Source organism: Montipora foliosa, chromosome 3 (genome assembly GCF_036669935.1).
Source record: "Montipora foliosa isolate CH-2021 chromosome 3, ASM3666993v2, whole genome shotgun sequence".
Classification (NCBI taxonomy): domain Eukaryota; kingdom Metazoa; phylum Cnidaria; class Anthozoa; order Scleractinia; family Acroporidae; genus Montipora; species Montipora foliosa.
In genome coordinates, this window is record NC_090871.1 from 56,269,580 (window position 1) to 56,284,579 (window position 15,000).

Sequence of the window (15,000 nt, forward strand, 5' to 3'; positions counted from 1 at the left end):
TTGATGATATCCTCTTACAAAGACTGCTAAAATATGATGATTACATTGATGTTTCGATAATATTGGCAAATTTTGACTCCTTAGTTTAGTGTGTCAGGTAGTTAAAATTTTATTTATTCAATTTAAGCTACTTTTTTCATGTTTATTTATGTTATACTGTACAAGTTTTAAGCTGTTCTCCACTGCACTAACTGTATTCTAAAACTAATTTATTTTATTTATTTATTTTTTTATTTTCATGTGAATGTGTAGTTATGTATTTGTAACCATTTTATCTGGAATATTTATTGTAAGCAATGCTCGCCTCGACTAGCTATTGCTAACTGCCAGCATTGCATAGTTTTGTGATATTTTATGCAAAATACATAATAAAACCTGAGAAATAGGTAGAAAATGCCAAGGCTTAAAGGGACAATTCTGGCTGTTGTTGTTTAAGGATCTTCTATAAAAGAATGAGAAAAATCTCCTGTAGAACGTATATGGGACTGGGACTCTTAGACTCATCTAAGTTAAGGCTCATAACTTGTCCTTTAATGCTGTCGTGTAACATCCATCAAAACTCACAGATATAGACGAATGCAAGGAGCAGGATTCTTGCCCAGTGACTTATTCTCACTGTAAGAATACCCTTGGATCATATCTGTGTTTGTGCAACAAGGGACACGAGGCAATCTACGATTCTGACAACCGTCTCCAAAAGTGTGAAGGTAATGTCAGGCTTTTGTAATCTGCATGGCCAATGCGATCACTTGATTTCAACGACAACAGCGATGTCTTCAAAAGATCCTGAATTTCATGCATATCACCGCACAAGAATCATTTTGCGACCATATGTTAAAATGAGCTTCAGTTAGCAAATGAGAAAACTACCACGAACGGCGGTTTTTTTTTCTTCATAGAGATCGAGGCTATGTAACATTTATCGTCAGATACTAACTTTTTCTATCAACGGTTTCAAGTTGTTTGACTGTTACTCTCCCTTCATTCGTTTGTTTAATGACATAAAACCGGCCTCAATCTCAGTCTGAGTTAGCGCTTAACTTTCATCGTGTACACACTCATCCTCCACTCTGAATTTATCTGCTATACACAATCGCTAATTTGCTCTGAATAGAGTGTTTTTACGAGACGTCACGGCAGCCATGTTGGTTTACCCAATTAATCCTCTGGGAATTGAGCTGCATTATCATGCAAACGTTTTCCTTTCTTTCGGTGAAAAAACAAGGTTACTGATCTCGTGAGTGAAAACACTCTATTGACTATTATCGTTAATTTAGAAGACTGAAAGCTTGGTATGGATTATCTTAAATGGTCATATTTATTTGAAAGAACAAGTCAAGTGTATGGACATAGAACTTGAACCTGGGAATGTTGGTTAATTTAACCCGTCACCTAACCACTTGATCACCACACCGCTAGCTGATCAGGAACGATATTTTAAACACTAGGCGCGGTTACACGGGGCACTTTTACCGCGGTAAATGACCCTCTTACCACGGAAAACTGCACTTAGTCCGTGTGACCGACATTTCCCAAGGTAAACTTCCCATGTTAAATTTCCATAGATACGTCAAAAAGATCATTGGAAGCGCCCATGACATTTAACGTCGGAAGTCGGAAGGGTGTTTTGATGCCCGAGGTACAAGAGCCAATCGCGATGCTGATGAAGTTGTGATTAAATTTCCCGCCAATGAATTGCGTGAGATTTCGTTTTACCTCGGTAATCTTCGTAATGTGTGACCCCTAGTTAACACGGTATACTAAAACCCAAGTGTGAGGCACCGCGGGATAATTTACCATGGGAAATGGCATTTACCATGGTGAATGTAACCGCACCTACTATTAATTTGATAATGCTGCATTCGTATCACTCGGCAACAAACAATTTAAACACTGCAAATGTTCGGTTACCAAACTTCACGGCAAAGCTAATATACATTTCAAAATCTAAGCTTACGCTTAATTAATTACTCTTCAGCACTAATTAGTATTCTTAAATAAATCTTGATCTCCAATGGTGAAACGGAGGGAAGCGGTTTGTGTAGAGTTAAAACTCCAGGTTTAATTTTCTATCCACGGATATGATTTTTATCTTTCCTATTTTCTCTGCTACCACAAGTCCTGGAACACGGTGTCCTAAATTAACGATAATAGTCAATTCTGAGTAAATTAGCAATTGCGTATGTTAGATAAATTCGGGTGGATGACATGTTGGTGTACCTCTGCGTAATTTGTAGACTTGGACGAATGTAAACATCCTCTACTCTTCAACGGCTGTCCTAAATTGAGCCGATGTGAGAATTTGCCAGGCAGCTACACCTGCGCATGTGAACCAGGATATGAATCCACCGAACAGTATAGCGACAACGATAAAGCCATCGAGTGTGAAGGTCAGTTTCTTTTACAGCTAGTAACCTAAATACTTTTGCTTCCTTCTGATGACAAACGTGTTAAGCTGACATGGGCGATAATTAAAATAACTGGCTTAAAGATAGCATATTCATAAGAATAAAAACAACCGAAGTCCACAACCCAGAGATCTCAATCGGCTATGGAATCCTGCCCAGCAGTTTACCATATCATTAATATTGAGTTAAAGAAGCCACTACGGCTACTGCGACGAAAACGTCACCTCAAAATATAAGCTTGAGCTATTGAGACCCTTCCAAGAGAGGGGTGGAGTCCTTGTTCCCTTTATATATTTGGTTGTGTTCCCTTTTTCCCCAAATTACTTTCAAACTTAACTTGTTCCCAGCTTTTTGATCCCTAAAATTATTTGAATTGGTTTTTGTACCGGGTCGATTTGAAAACGATACCACAAGTGGAGCGTTTTCAAAACGATACGGTTTCATCTGTCGTGTAAACAGCGAATCCGCATTGATTTGAATACGATTACTATTTTGGTGCGAAATTTGCATTGTTCGATTCAAAATGGTGAATTTAGCTCCTAGTGCAGCGCTCGCTTATGCCACCACGACGTTGATTTTCTGGAGGAAACGATTCCGTGTAAACACTTTCAAACTGCATTGATTTTGACGAGGTTTCGAAGTCATGAAACCATGTCGATGTGAAATCACGCTCGTGTAAAAGCTGCCTCAACCTCATTCCTCATTATTTGGTGATACCAGTATTCTAGATTTAGATGATATCGTAAACTGATCGATACCTCTGAGTTATGATACAATGCAATAAATACATCTTATTCGATGGTTTAACATATAATACGCGCGGATATTTTGCGAGTTGCGTAGTATTTTTCCGAGCCCCACAGGGGCGAGGAAAAATACCAGCAATGAGCAAAATGTCCGCGAGTATTATATGTTTAACCATCGAATAAGATATTTATCATTCCACTATACAAAAAGGCGTTATTTTGCTTCAATTTTATTTGGTAAGATTAATTTTAAAAAATTGCATCACCAGTCCTTCAGGGCGCTTGCGAACGATGTAAATGGCACAGAAAGCCAGCCAAATGTCCTTTATTTGATTGTATAAACGAAATGACGAGAGACAAGCGATGACAAGGTAAATTCTCGGGCTTTGCGTCGTGTTGAAAACAATTTCGTTCATCGGAAACTCCAGTTCCGTCCGTATTTGCTCTGTTCTACAGTGTAATACCGTCTCATATTTTGCGCGTTCTCTCGACCAAATATGGTAAATTAAGGAATAGTGGAATAATAAAGGTGAGGAAAGAAGTGTACAGGTACAGCACGTGAAATCGCCAAGTTTGAGGCTTTTTCGACAACGTGCGCATCAAATGTGAACCCCTCATTCTCGATTTTCATTCTAAAAACGCTTGTAACAATTAATGTTAATGTTAATACTTGGCTCACATTATACGACCTGAACGAGATGAAATAATACCGAAAGAGGTAAATTACTGTAATATTTTGAGATGAGGTTTTGGTTGACGTCGCCGTACGCGTCTTAGATCTTGAAGTCCCTAATATTGAGAGACAGAAGTTGTTACAAATAAGGGACAATGATTCTTTTCAACTCAAGCAAATAGTCAGGGGCTCATACAGTTAAGTAGAAAGGTGACCGTCAGGAGGTTTTCTCTTTCTATTATTTTCCAGCATCGACCAAGCAGCCATCTCCCTTTATACGGCGATGGTCCTGCCCTGAGTTAATATTCGGCGATCAGAATATCATACCCTATATGTTATCAAATGAAACCGTGTTGTCTCGCAGTGATGAGCGCAAATTTCTATTGCGTCGAGAAGCCTGAAAGTTTTTCAGGACTTCAACGGGATTTGAACCCGCGACCTCGCGATACCGGTGCGATGCTCTAACCAACTGAGCTATGAAGCCAATGACGTTGGGAGCTGGTCACTTCTGAGTTCACAACTTCCCGTGATAAGTAATTGTGAGTGAAAGATATATATGAAATACAACATATATTGCATTGCGGGTATGAAATCAAATGAAACCATTTTGTCTCGCAGTGATGAGCGCAAATTTCTATTGCGTCGAGAAGCCTAAAAAATACCCTACATGTTGTTTTGTTTTTCACGTTTTTTTTTTATTCGCAGAAAAAGACGAATGCAATGATGAGAGTTCATGCCCAGTGGACCATTCTTATTGTATCAATTTAAAAGGATCGTATGATTGCACTTGCAATGAAGGATTCAAAAACGTTTACGATTCTAACGATCGACTGAAAAACTGCCAAGGTAACGCTACTTGATAATAAGAAGCCTTTTTTAAATACTGTAAAGCAATCAAGATTTTTGGCATTCTGGTAGCAAAATGAAACAGAAAGCAACCCAGCTTCTCCAATCAAATAAATTTGTTTTGCAGAGGGCAGTAACCAACCTGCTGCGAGAGCTGAACATATATTAGCCTGCGAGCAGGCTCACATTGGCGCTCTGGGAACAAGTGGCGTAGCCGCGAGAAACGAGCGGGGGAGCGAAGCCTGCCCGCGAGGGGCATGAGGCGATCCGGCGATCGAATAATGAGAGCCTGCAAGAATGGCGTTGTTTTTCGAATCCGGCCCCTCCAAAGGTGTTAATAATTTGACAACTCACTCATTCAATGTGTCAAATTATTAGCTAATAGAAATTGAGCGAAACATCAACAAACATGACTGCAAATCGCACGAGGAGGCTTTTACTATGAATCACATCTTCATAACAACAGGACCTGTCATTTTTCATCGACCAGAATACTGCGTTCTTGGACGAACGCGCTGAATTCGGGAAACAATACCATCCTTACATGCGCAATTGTTTTTCGAGCTAGGCCCCTCACGAGCTCGCTTCGCTCGCCCGGACTGTCGCTCGCCCGCTTGTTTCTCTTTGCAACTCGTTCCGCAGCGCCAATGAGAACCAGGCTCAACATATATTTTAAAGAATTCAACAAACAGCTAAGCCCTGTCCACAATAGCTTCCGGTAAATAGGTCATTATCATGAACAAAACATGGACGCCCTAAACCTTGTTGTTGGTGCCTTTTTTCGTAGTTATTTCGCATTTTGGGGGTTTTTATTCGATCGCATGCTGCTTTTCCTTAACATTGATTCGCTTTTGGGCATTAAGACATCAAGTTTCATCACACATTATTGCGCAATTTCAGACGTGGACGAATGCAAACATCCAAATACCTTCAGATGCCCTGAGAGGAGCGCATGTGTAAACCTGGCAGGAAGCTACACCTGCGAATGTGCACAAGGCTATGAACCGGCTATAAGGAGTAAAACCAGAGGAAGGGACATCAAGTGCAAAGGTCAGCTCTCTCGTGAAGGTTCTGATCTCTTTTGATTCGGCTAAACATGCTTGTTTAAGAGTCCGACAATTTCGTAATGGCGAATGGAACAGTATTTAGGGTTGTCCGAGTCAAGCCTATCGTTTCAACCAAGTTCTTATCAAAATACCAAAATAAATATGGGAGAGAATGCGTCCCAGTAGGAAAAAAACTATTGGAATCCCGAAATTGTGCAATGAAAGGTCAACCCTGTAAGGTAAGCCAGAAATTTCGAAATTTCATTCCAGAAAGTTTTTGTTCCATTTGAGTCCTTCCCGGAATTCCTGGAGTTTCTGATCGAATGGAAAGCGCTTTCTATTCATGGGAAACCGATAGGTGACATCTCTAATTCATACCACAATATGCAAAAAAAAAACATGTAAAGTACTGTCATGCTTAACTATCCCACAATGCCATACTGGTACAAGTTTTCCAAATGTTTTTAGAATGGGCGAAAGGAAAAAAAACTTTCATTCTACCAAGAAGCTGTGGATATTTAACAATTATTCTATGAGCGCGTATTGCATGTGAGATGATGGCATTACCGGCTATAACAGTCTCATATCCAACAAGCACGAATGGAATAATTGTTTATTATTATTATTATTATTATTATTATTATTATTATTTATTTATTTTTTTGTAATTTGTTATGATTGTTTAATGAAATTATCATTAAATTCATAACACTTGAACACTTGAAAATTAAAGCCAATCTTATTCCAGCTTGAGAACATTTGACGCACCAGTTTCCATATTAGGTCATACGGCATATGAGCTAATAACCGGAAATAAGACCCAGAAAGGCTATATCTGATCTTGGAAGAGGTCGAAAAATTAATAAGACAGGATAGACAGCTGACAAGGTGGGTCGCGAGGGTTGGCTCAAATAACAATCTGGTATCCAGCTAGCTGTTTTTACAGGAAAAGCAAACTCCGTTTAGAAAAAAAAAAAAAGGTATTTTCAATTTCTCGTTGTGACAATTGATGAGCAAAAAAAACTGTTCCTTTCCTTTGAAATTCAGAATCAATAGGAATTATTATCCACCAACTAGACTACTTGCAGACCTTTTGTCGTCGCTTAGGTAGTCGAACGCAAGTAGAGGGCAGGCACGAGAAAAATGGCGGCGACAAATCCATGCTCGTCGTTGTGTACATTTACATTTACTTTAAAAAGAGGAAAATTTTATCTCCCCATCCAATGCTCACGGACAGTTATTAATTTTATTGCAAACAGATGTAGATGAATGCAAAGAGAAGACTTATTCATGCCACGTGAAATCCACGTGTACGAACTCTGTTGGATCCTACTCGTGCCAGTGTCCCTTGGGAATGAAAGGAGATGGTCGCACACATTGTTTAGGTACTTAAATCATTAAACTGAGATTTTTTAGTTCAAATAGAGTGTTGCGAACATCAGCATGCTATGCCTTATCATCTACAATAGAGGTTAAAATTCTTGGGACATTTCGCGACATGCAGATCAATCTGTGTCACCTCCTCCCCTTCCCCACTCCCCATCACAAACAATTCTAACTTTCTGCGCTGTACGTCTCAAACTTGCTGTTTCATTTTCAAAAGAGTTAGATCCATGCACCGAAGACAAGAAATGTAAACAGAAGCACCAAACGTGCAAGGACATAAAGGGGGAGCTGCTGTGTGATTGTATGGATGGTTTTATTAGAAAGGCTCATCAGTGCAAAGGTAAACTGCCATTCAAGAAAATGTGACTGCGACAAATACTTTTCTTTTCTTTTTGTCTTCAGTGTTTCCCCAAGTTACGAGTGCATTGGTAATGGCACCTCTATTTAAAATACTCATCAATCGTGCCTCCCACCGTGCCTCCCATCGTGCCGACCTCTAGCCTCGGGTCGTATGTGAGCTGAGTTTCGATCTCAACCTGACTCCGAGGGTTTTTATCCGGTACTCCGGTTTTCCTCCCTCCTCAAAATCGACTCGTAGTCAATTACATCTGGCTGGGTCTGCGGTGCTCTGAGATCAAACATAGATCGTATGGCGGCAGCCGTGGGCGGCTTCACATGCATTCGGTCCGATCCCGTTGAGCCGGTTGATCCTGAAAAGCCCTTGTAGAGAGCAGTCAACTAAGCGCACATTCACATTTACATTCAAATGCGATTACCAAGACCTGAATTCGAAAACGTTTCATGCGTTCGTAAACAAAGTACATAGAAAGCAAATCGCAACAACATAAACTGACGCGCTTTGAAAAGGAGGCTAAGAGCAAACTCAGAAATGTACTAGCTTATGAACGGCTCCGAGGCTGCCAGAGTGACCTTGTATTGATGCAGACCTCAGGGCTTTTATCACGTAAATTGTGTTGTTGTAATTGTAATTAGTCTACATTAATTAACTTTAAAGAAGCACAAAGTCGTGTATCAAAACAGGGTCACCGGCAGCCTCGCTTTCATCCTTAGCCCAGGTAACTTAGCTACATCTGCAAAATAGTCTATTAAGATTGGCAACTGTTGAAATAAGCACAAAAACAGAGTCCCGCGTCGTTCAAAAAAATTGAGATTTTTTTTTACTTCATTAAATAAAAATGTATTCCCAAACCACCACTTTGTTCTTCTTTTGTTCTTGTGCACTTTGAAACCAGCCTATTAAATAGGGGAGGGGTTTTAAGGAAAGCGAAAAACCCGAACACCAAGAGGAAAAATTATGAACTGAATTATAAACAATGTAAAAAAAAATACTTGCATCTGATGACCCTAGGCCTGTGAAGAGTGCTCTTACTCAATCGCGACAAACTTTGTTTTCATCTGTCACTGATAACAACGATAAGATCTAATAGCACCAATTCCGCCTAACAGCATTTTTTTTCTATTTGTTCCAGATAAGAATGAGTGCGAATTGAATGGCACCATTTGTAATTACCACTCCCAGTGCATCAACACTGAGGGATCTTACTACTGCAAGTGCAAACCAGGCTATCAGCGAACAAGTGGTGATGAGACGAATTGTGCTGGTAAGGGTTCATTTGGTGGTGGATAAGGCTGGCCGAATTGTTTGAAGATTGGATACTGCTGTCTACTTAAGCAATAGAGGACGTTTTTCGTGTTTCCATAGCCTCATCTAAGCACGAGGGGGAGTTGGGAGAATCGAGACAGTTATGTGGGGGGATCTATGATGCCCCTGATGGAGGATGCAGTGTGGCCCAGCGGCTAGGGCGCTTGCCTTGAGATCCGGAGAACCCTGGTTCAAGTCCCGCTGACCACTCGCTGAATTTGTTCCTGGTAGTCCCTGGTTCAAATTCACAACTGCACTTGAAAATAGTTAACTAGTTTGCCTCCGGTCAGTTCGGAATCTTAACAGTATTTGTTGTTGTTATTCGGTTCCGTAGTTTAGTTGTCTTTCATTGGTCCTAAAATTGCCCCTATGGGGAGCGGTCAATTAAGTATGTATTGTATTGTACAAATGAAGGAAAATACTGTTTGTTTCACTTTTTGAATGAAACAGATTTTCTTAATACACGCTCATATTTCCTACCAGCCAATCAAAACGCGCGTCTGACAACACATAACCAATCAGCATTCGTGTGATGTCAAAGCCGTGTTTTCATACCCTCAACTAAACACAGCTATTGACCAATGAGAGTGCGCGTACCATCCTAATTATTTTATACGTTGAATATGGTGCTATTCAAGTTTTGACCAGCACAAACGCTAACCGTGTCAAACGATTTTTGCTTGAGGACTGACGACTGATATTTTGCATTTCTGGAAGAACTGCTTCTCTGCTTAAGCAGAGAATTTCCAACAATCTTCCAGCAACCTTGAACGAGGTTTGACGTTAATGTGGTTTTATTATTATTTTTGCTGCAGACATTAATGAATGTGAAACAGGAGACGCGTGCGGTGATGTGGCAACGTGCAAAAACACAATAGGGTCTTACAAGTGTAATTGTTTAACTAAAGGCTTCCAATTCTATCACGATGCACAAAGAAAGGGATGTTTTGGTGAGAAACTCGTAAGTTGGTGGGGAAAGACGATGATCAGTGTATGAACTCTACTCCACACTAGAGCTAACACAGGACGAAATATTTATTTGGAATCCGGGAAATGAAATATTATCGAATTACGCGACATCGTTTCGAAAACACAAAGAATACGCCAGTAATTTTGAAGTGGAGACAAAGCGTTAATTTATAATTCCGTCGCTGCATTTACCGCGGAACCGGACCAATTTTCGGAGTTATGAACTATTCTTATGTCTCTGGTTTAGCATGCGTTGGCGGAAGTTAAATTTAAAGAGTGTGCGAAGCGAAGCCGCGAGGGCCTGAAGCGTTGCATCTGCTCCATTCCCTTCATGGATTTGCTGGCACAGCTAAATCGTTAACAAAACAGGCCGTTGGTTACGAAACTAGGCAAACCACTAATGATCCGTTTTAGATAAAAGGCTGAAGTGTGCGTTTCGGTACGGATCGAAGAAACCTGTTTGATTTTAACTCATTCCATAGTTTCCTTTACCTATAGATTCGGGTCGAGCACTCGAAAGTTACAAGTTTCATTTTCTTGTGCCTGTTGCTTGCCGTTTGTCGTTTTGCCGAAATGCGACCCTAAACCTCTCAGTCTGCTATCTTGGCCGTCATCGTGGAAGAGAAAAAAGACGATAACGCTATAAAATGAGGTTGGTCAGAGGTATTAACCCAATCTGGCATTTAAACTAAATCGATATTACTTCTATTTTAATGCAGATATCGACGAATGCAAAGACCCCCACATATGTGGTCCTAATGAAAAATGCACAAACCAACCTGCAACCTATGAATGTTCTTGTAGTGATGGATTTGAATCTCAGGATGACGAAAAACTAAACTGCACTGGTAAGAACTGGAGACTTGCACACAATTTGTAAAGCTAAAACTTTCTCCAAGTGTTTATGTTAACGTTAGATTGTTGAAAATTAATTCTAAGCAAAAAAATAGTGAAAAGAAATTGGTTAAATTGCATAACTCACCAGGCAACGTTGTCACCGATTCGCCTATTTAAGCTTCAGTTTTTGTTCGCCAGCATTTCCGATGTTACAGTTGCTTTTCACAACAAATGTCGGTGCTTTCAATCTATCTACAGCGGCAAACCATTCACGCGCTTCGATACAACCTCGTTTCCACGGTGCCTCTCCCGGCCTTCAATTTCTCTTGGGCAACACAGAGAGAGGGACACCCTAGCATTATCTAGTCACATTTGTCTCAAGTTATGGCGAATAGCAAACAAAATATTTTCGGGAGGGGTTGCGAAAAGCGACGTTTGACCCCACTATTGAAAAAGAAAAGAAGTGTTCCCTGAATTTTTCAATTAGTTTACATGCACATCAGGCAATACTTCTCGTTGAGGTCGAACAAAGGGCTTATGGCCGTTTTTAATCGCCACACTGTGAAAGCCCAAATGTTTACCCTGATTATAAAAAAGCGAGAAATAAAGCACTAGGCATGTTAAGAAGCACTAAACTCAAGTTTTATGTCTTTAAACTGGAGCAAAATGTAAATGGCGCTAATTCAATCTCAGGAATGGTTAATCAGTCCAAACTTGTAAACAGCCTTCGAGTTGAGGATCGCATCATCGAGGATACGGTAGAAATGGCGTCTGAGTTTCATTCTCATTTTACATCTGTTGCTGATAAACTCAGGTCGTTAACTCCTCAAACAAAATTTGACATGTCTAAACTGATCAATTTTGTCTGCTCAAGAAAGGATAATATCGTGGTCTTTTCCATTCCACGTATTACAGAGGCCAAGGTCATTGACTGTCTTAAGAGCATTAGTTCGAACAAAGTCAATGGTATTGACAAGCTCAGTCCACGAATGCTCAAGTTAGCAGCTCCTATAATAGCTCCATCTATTGCCAAGCTAATAAATAATTCCTTCAATACGGCCTCGTTTCTTCAACGCTGGAAGACTGCGAAAGTCTCTTCTTTATTCAAAGGTCTAACGCCAGACGATTTTACTAGTCAATCGGGAACCCCCAGGGGTCAATCGGTTAACATGATCTCAATCCTCAGTCTCAGTGACAGGCGTCAATTGGTATCCATAGGTGACCTAGAATCTGCTACATCAATTATTCTACATGGTGTACCTCAGTGCTCAATTCTGGGCCCTCTACTGTTTACATGTCTTGTTCATTAACGACCTTCCGTTAAATGTTAGTTCTGATAATAGTGATCTGTATACTGACTGACGATACGACATTAACTTGTTCCCTCGATTGCATGGATATTGATCGTCTGCAAATTTCCTTAAATGCAGCAGTTTCTGAAACGGTTCATGGGGCCACAGCTAACAAGCTTCCACTAAATGAGAAGAAAACTAAAGTTCTTACCATCTGTGGCAAACGTCTTTCCAATAGAATCCCTAATGAAATTACTATTTCTGTTAATGGATCGCAAGATCGCAGCTTGAAAACGTACAGTGTGCAAAGCTCTTAGGTCTAGAAATTGATAAGGAACTGACATTTCAATCGCATGTTGATAAGTGATGTAAGAAGTGACTATCCTAGCGCGTTGGAATTTTAAAAAAAGAGTAGACATTACCTGGAAATAAAGCATAGAGTTCTCTTTTATAATGCCATTTTTAAACCAATAATGGATTACGTAAGTGTTTACTTATCTGATCAAACTGTGATAAGAATTATCTAGATTGTGTTTTAAAGCTACAAAAGAGAGCAGCAAGAATATTCCTTGGTGCTGGTAGTTATACACCCTCTGTTCAGTTAACAAACTTAAATGCATTCCTTTCTTTGAGAATGTTAAACTAGCCAAGGGTTGTATCATATCAAGCATTTGCAAGGTCGCGTGCCCAGTTATCTTTCAAGTTTATTAGTACTTACCAGTGAGACTCATTCACGGCAGTCTGGATATGCTAATTTCAACATAGCCTGTGCTTAAGTGAAACGAAATACAGAAGTTGGAAGAACATTTACTTTGACTGCTTGGCTGGAATGGAATGAGCTACCTCTTCAAGTGAGAAAAGCAGAGAAACTCAAGGCTTTTAAAAATTCTCTTTGGAAGAAGATTTTTAAACATCAGCAATTTTTAAATCATTTTTCATTCAAAATATTGTGCCGCATGCTTATAATTGTTTCATAGTTTTGCAGATTTTTAATTATTTTATTGTAAGTCTTAATTCTTAACTCTTGTAATGAGGGCCACTACCCTCGTTGAATGAAGACTTTACTTACTTACTTTGCAATTATAGTGGCTTAAAATGTTGCGTCACAATATCTTCAAATCGAAAACGAAAGAAAGATAAATCGTCCCCCCCCCTCCCCGGCCTCTATTAATCCTTGAGTTTACATTCCTGTTCTACGTTTACAGACTTTTTTTTCATATTTTGAAATACCACTACGCTGTTCTTTCTCTCTCTCTCTCTCTCTTTCTCTCTCTTTCTGGCCCATGCGCATGCTTAGCGCCCATTATTGCACCAGCAGTCCACGGGCTCGTAAAAAGTATCACTGATAGCGGAACACGGAGGGCCGAAGGTGCGTACGCGAACCACCATGGGTAAGAAACCCATGAATCCATCCATCTTGGTCACCGTACGACCGTACGTACGTCGGTACGTACGTCCACCCCTGGCATGTATGCCAATGTGACCAATATCACGTGACCATATTGCGGGCGCCATAATCCAGATAAATGATAACAATAAAGTGAAATTAGGGGAAAAAGGTGATTACGAATTTTGTTAAAAAGTATGCGGTATTGTCCTGGAAGTGGAAGAGTTATTGTCCGCGTCAGGCGTGGTAAAGGTGTGCCAAGATTCTAGAAATTCCCTGATGCTGAAATTTGGCAATGATCGACACATTGTACATGTTGAAGTCAATGACGTGGTTGTGAGACCACACATGATTGGCAACTCTGGAGCCTTTGGCCGCTGTCTTCACATTTCTAATATGTTCTTTTTTCTCGTACCAAAGGATCTACCTGCCACAGAGGATTTTGTAGACAACATCAGCTTGTGAAGCTAATGGGGGTCGTGACTTAGGAATCGGAAATTCTTCTTGGAGCCTTTTCAATGGCCTATTGACAACGATAATATCGTGTCAGGGGTTCAGTGACACCTTTGATGTACGGAAGGGACACAAAGGAGTTGTATGACTTGGACGGTTCCACTAATTTGAAAAACATACCAACTAATTATTTGGGGGAAGGAATCATTGAAGATCGGGTTCTTCTTGTCTTGATATTGTGGATAAATTTAGAAGGATAGCCGTTGGACTGTAAGGCTGAATAGACTTTGTCAAGTTCTCGATTTCTTCTTTCTGTGGTGTTAGGGAGGTTCAAAGCTCTGTTTGAAAGGGTTGCCGTAGTGCTTTCCTTGTGTTTCACTTTATCGTTATCATTTTTATCTCACTAAATATTTTCCGAATTTTTACTTCATTCATCTTTTTTCCTGTTGAAGACCACAGCTCTAGTGGTCGAAAGCTTGCAATTTTTAATGTTTTAGCCAGAAAACGTCCATTCAAGTTTTTTATCATGATTCATCCTGGCTGCGTTCCTTCAAAATTTTCAGCTTTTTAAAGTTGACCGCTGACCAGGTACTGGATTTCGATTGGATCGCAGGCTCAAGTCAGGTTATCTTTTGTGAGAATAAATAACCCGGGAGCTCCGCTTTTAGGCTTGGCTAAATCTATATATTAAACATGTGCTATGGAGCCTCTATGGTCTACTTTTATCGAAACTAAGTTCTGATGTTTCGTCATTGCGTTTTAGATATTGACGAGTGTTTTACCAACACATATAAATGTGATTCCAACTCTTACTGCGCAAACAGCTTTGGCTCCTATGACTGCAAGTGTAAAGGAGGATACAAAAAGAATTCCAGGGGTTACTGCGAAGGTGAGAAAAGCATACTTAGTTCATTTTCAATCCGAAGTTGATTGCTCTCGTTTCCAGAGTCTTTTATCTAGTGCCCACTCTGTCTGTTGTCACATGATCTAAAACTGAATAAATTGACAGAAAATAATTCAGATTTGTCCTGGTATTCTCGGATAAGGGAGATTAATCGTGGGTTTCCTCACAGCATATCAATATTGGACGCTTTTCAAATTCGAAAGAGCGAAAAAGGCTAAGCCCCAAAAGTGGTGGTCCTTTCTTGAGGGATTCTCACAGATATTAGAGACCTTTAGGGTAAAGTTCGAGTATGTCCCCAGAACAAACGTTGTCTTTGTCCAGTACGGCCACGAATATCATTTTTAGCATTGGGTTTGGAGATGTTACCTTTTTTAGTGCTCCGGACTCAAA

General features: G+C 40.1%; 2 protein-coding genes across 2 annotated transcripts in view; both read left to right on the top strand.

Moving 5' to 3' along the window:
- The window catches only part of LOC137997747 (fibrillin-1-like), a 32,321-nt gene extending 17,726 nt beyond the window's left edge, over positions 1-14,595 (top strand). The window contains exons 8-17 of the mRNA XM_068843950.1: positions 567-707; positions 2,238-2,390; positions 4,533-4,673; positions 5,574-5,723; positions 6,979-7,104; positions 7,323-7,445; positions 8,596-8,727; positions 9,584-9,729; positions 10,457-10,585; positions 14,470-14,595. Of these exons, the coding sequence (XP_068700051.1) occupies positions 567-707; positions 2,238-2,390; positions 4,533-4,673; positions 5,574-5,723; positions 6,979-7,104; positions 7,323-7,445; positions 8,596-8,727; positions 9,584-9,729; positions 10,457-10,576 (1,232 nt within the window). The 3' untranslated portion in view covers positions 10,577-10,585; positions 14,470-14,595. The remainder of the gene's footprint in view (positions 1-566; positions 708-2,237; positions 2,391-4,532; positions 4,674-5,573; positions 5,724-6,978; positions 7,105-7,322; positions 7,446-8,595; positions 8,728-9,583; positions 9,730-10,456; positions 10,586-14,469) is intronic.
- Positions 14,551-15,000, top strand: part of LOC137997746 (uncharacterized) — a 55,683-nt gene continuing 55,233 nt past the window's right edge. Inside the window, exon 1 of the mRNA XM_068843948.1 lies at positions 14,551-14,595. The gene's annotated coding sequence lies outside the window, so the exon portion shown is untranslated. The remainder of the gene's footprint in view (positions 14,596-15,000) is intronic.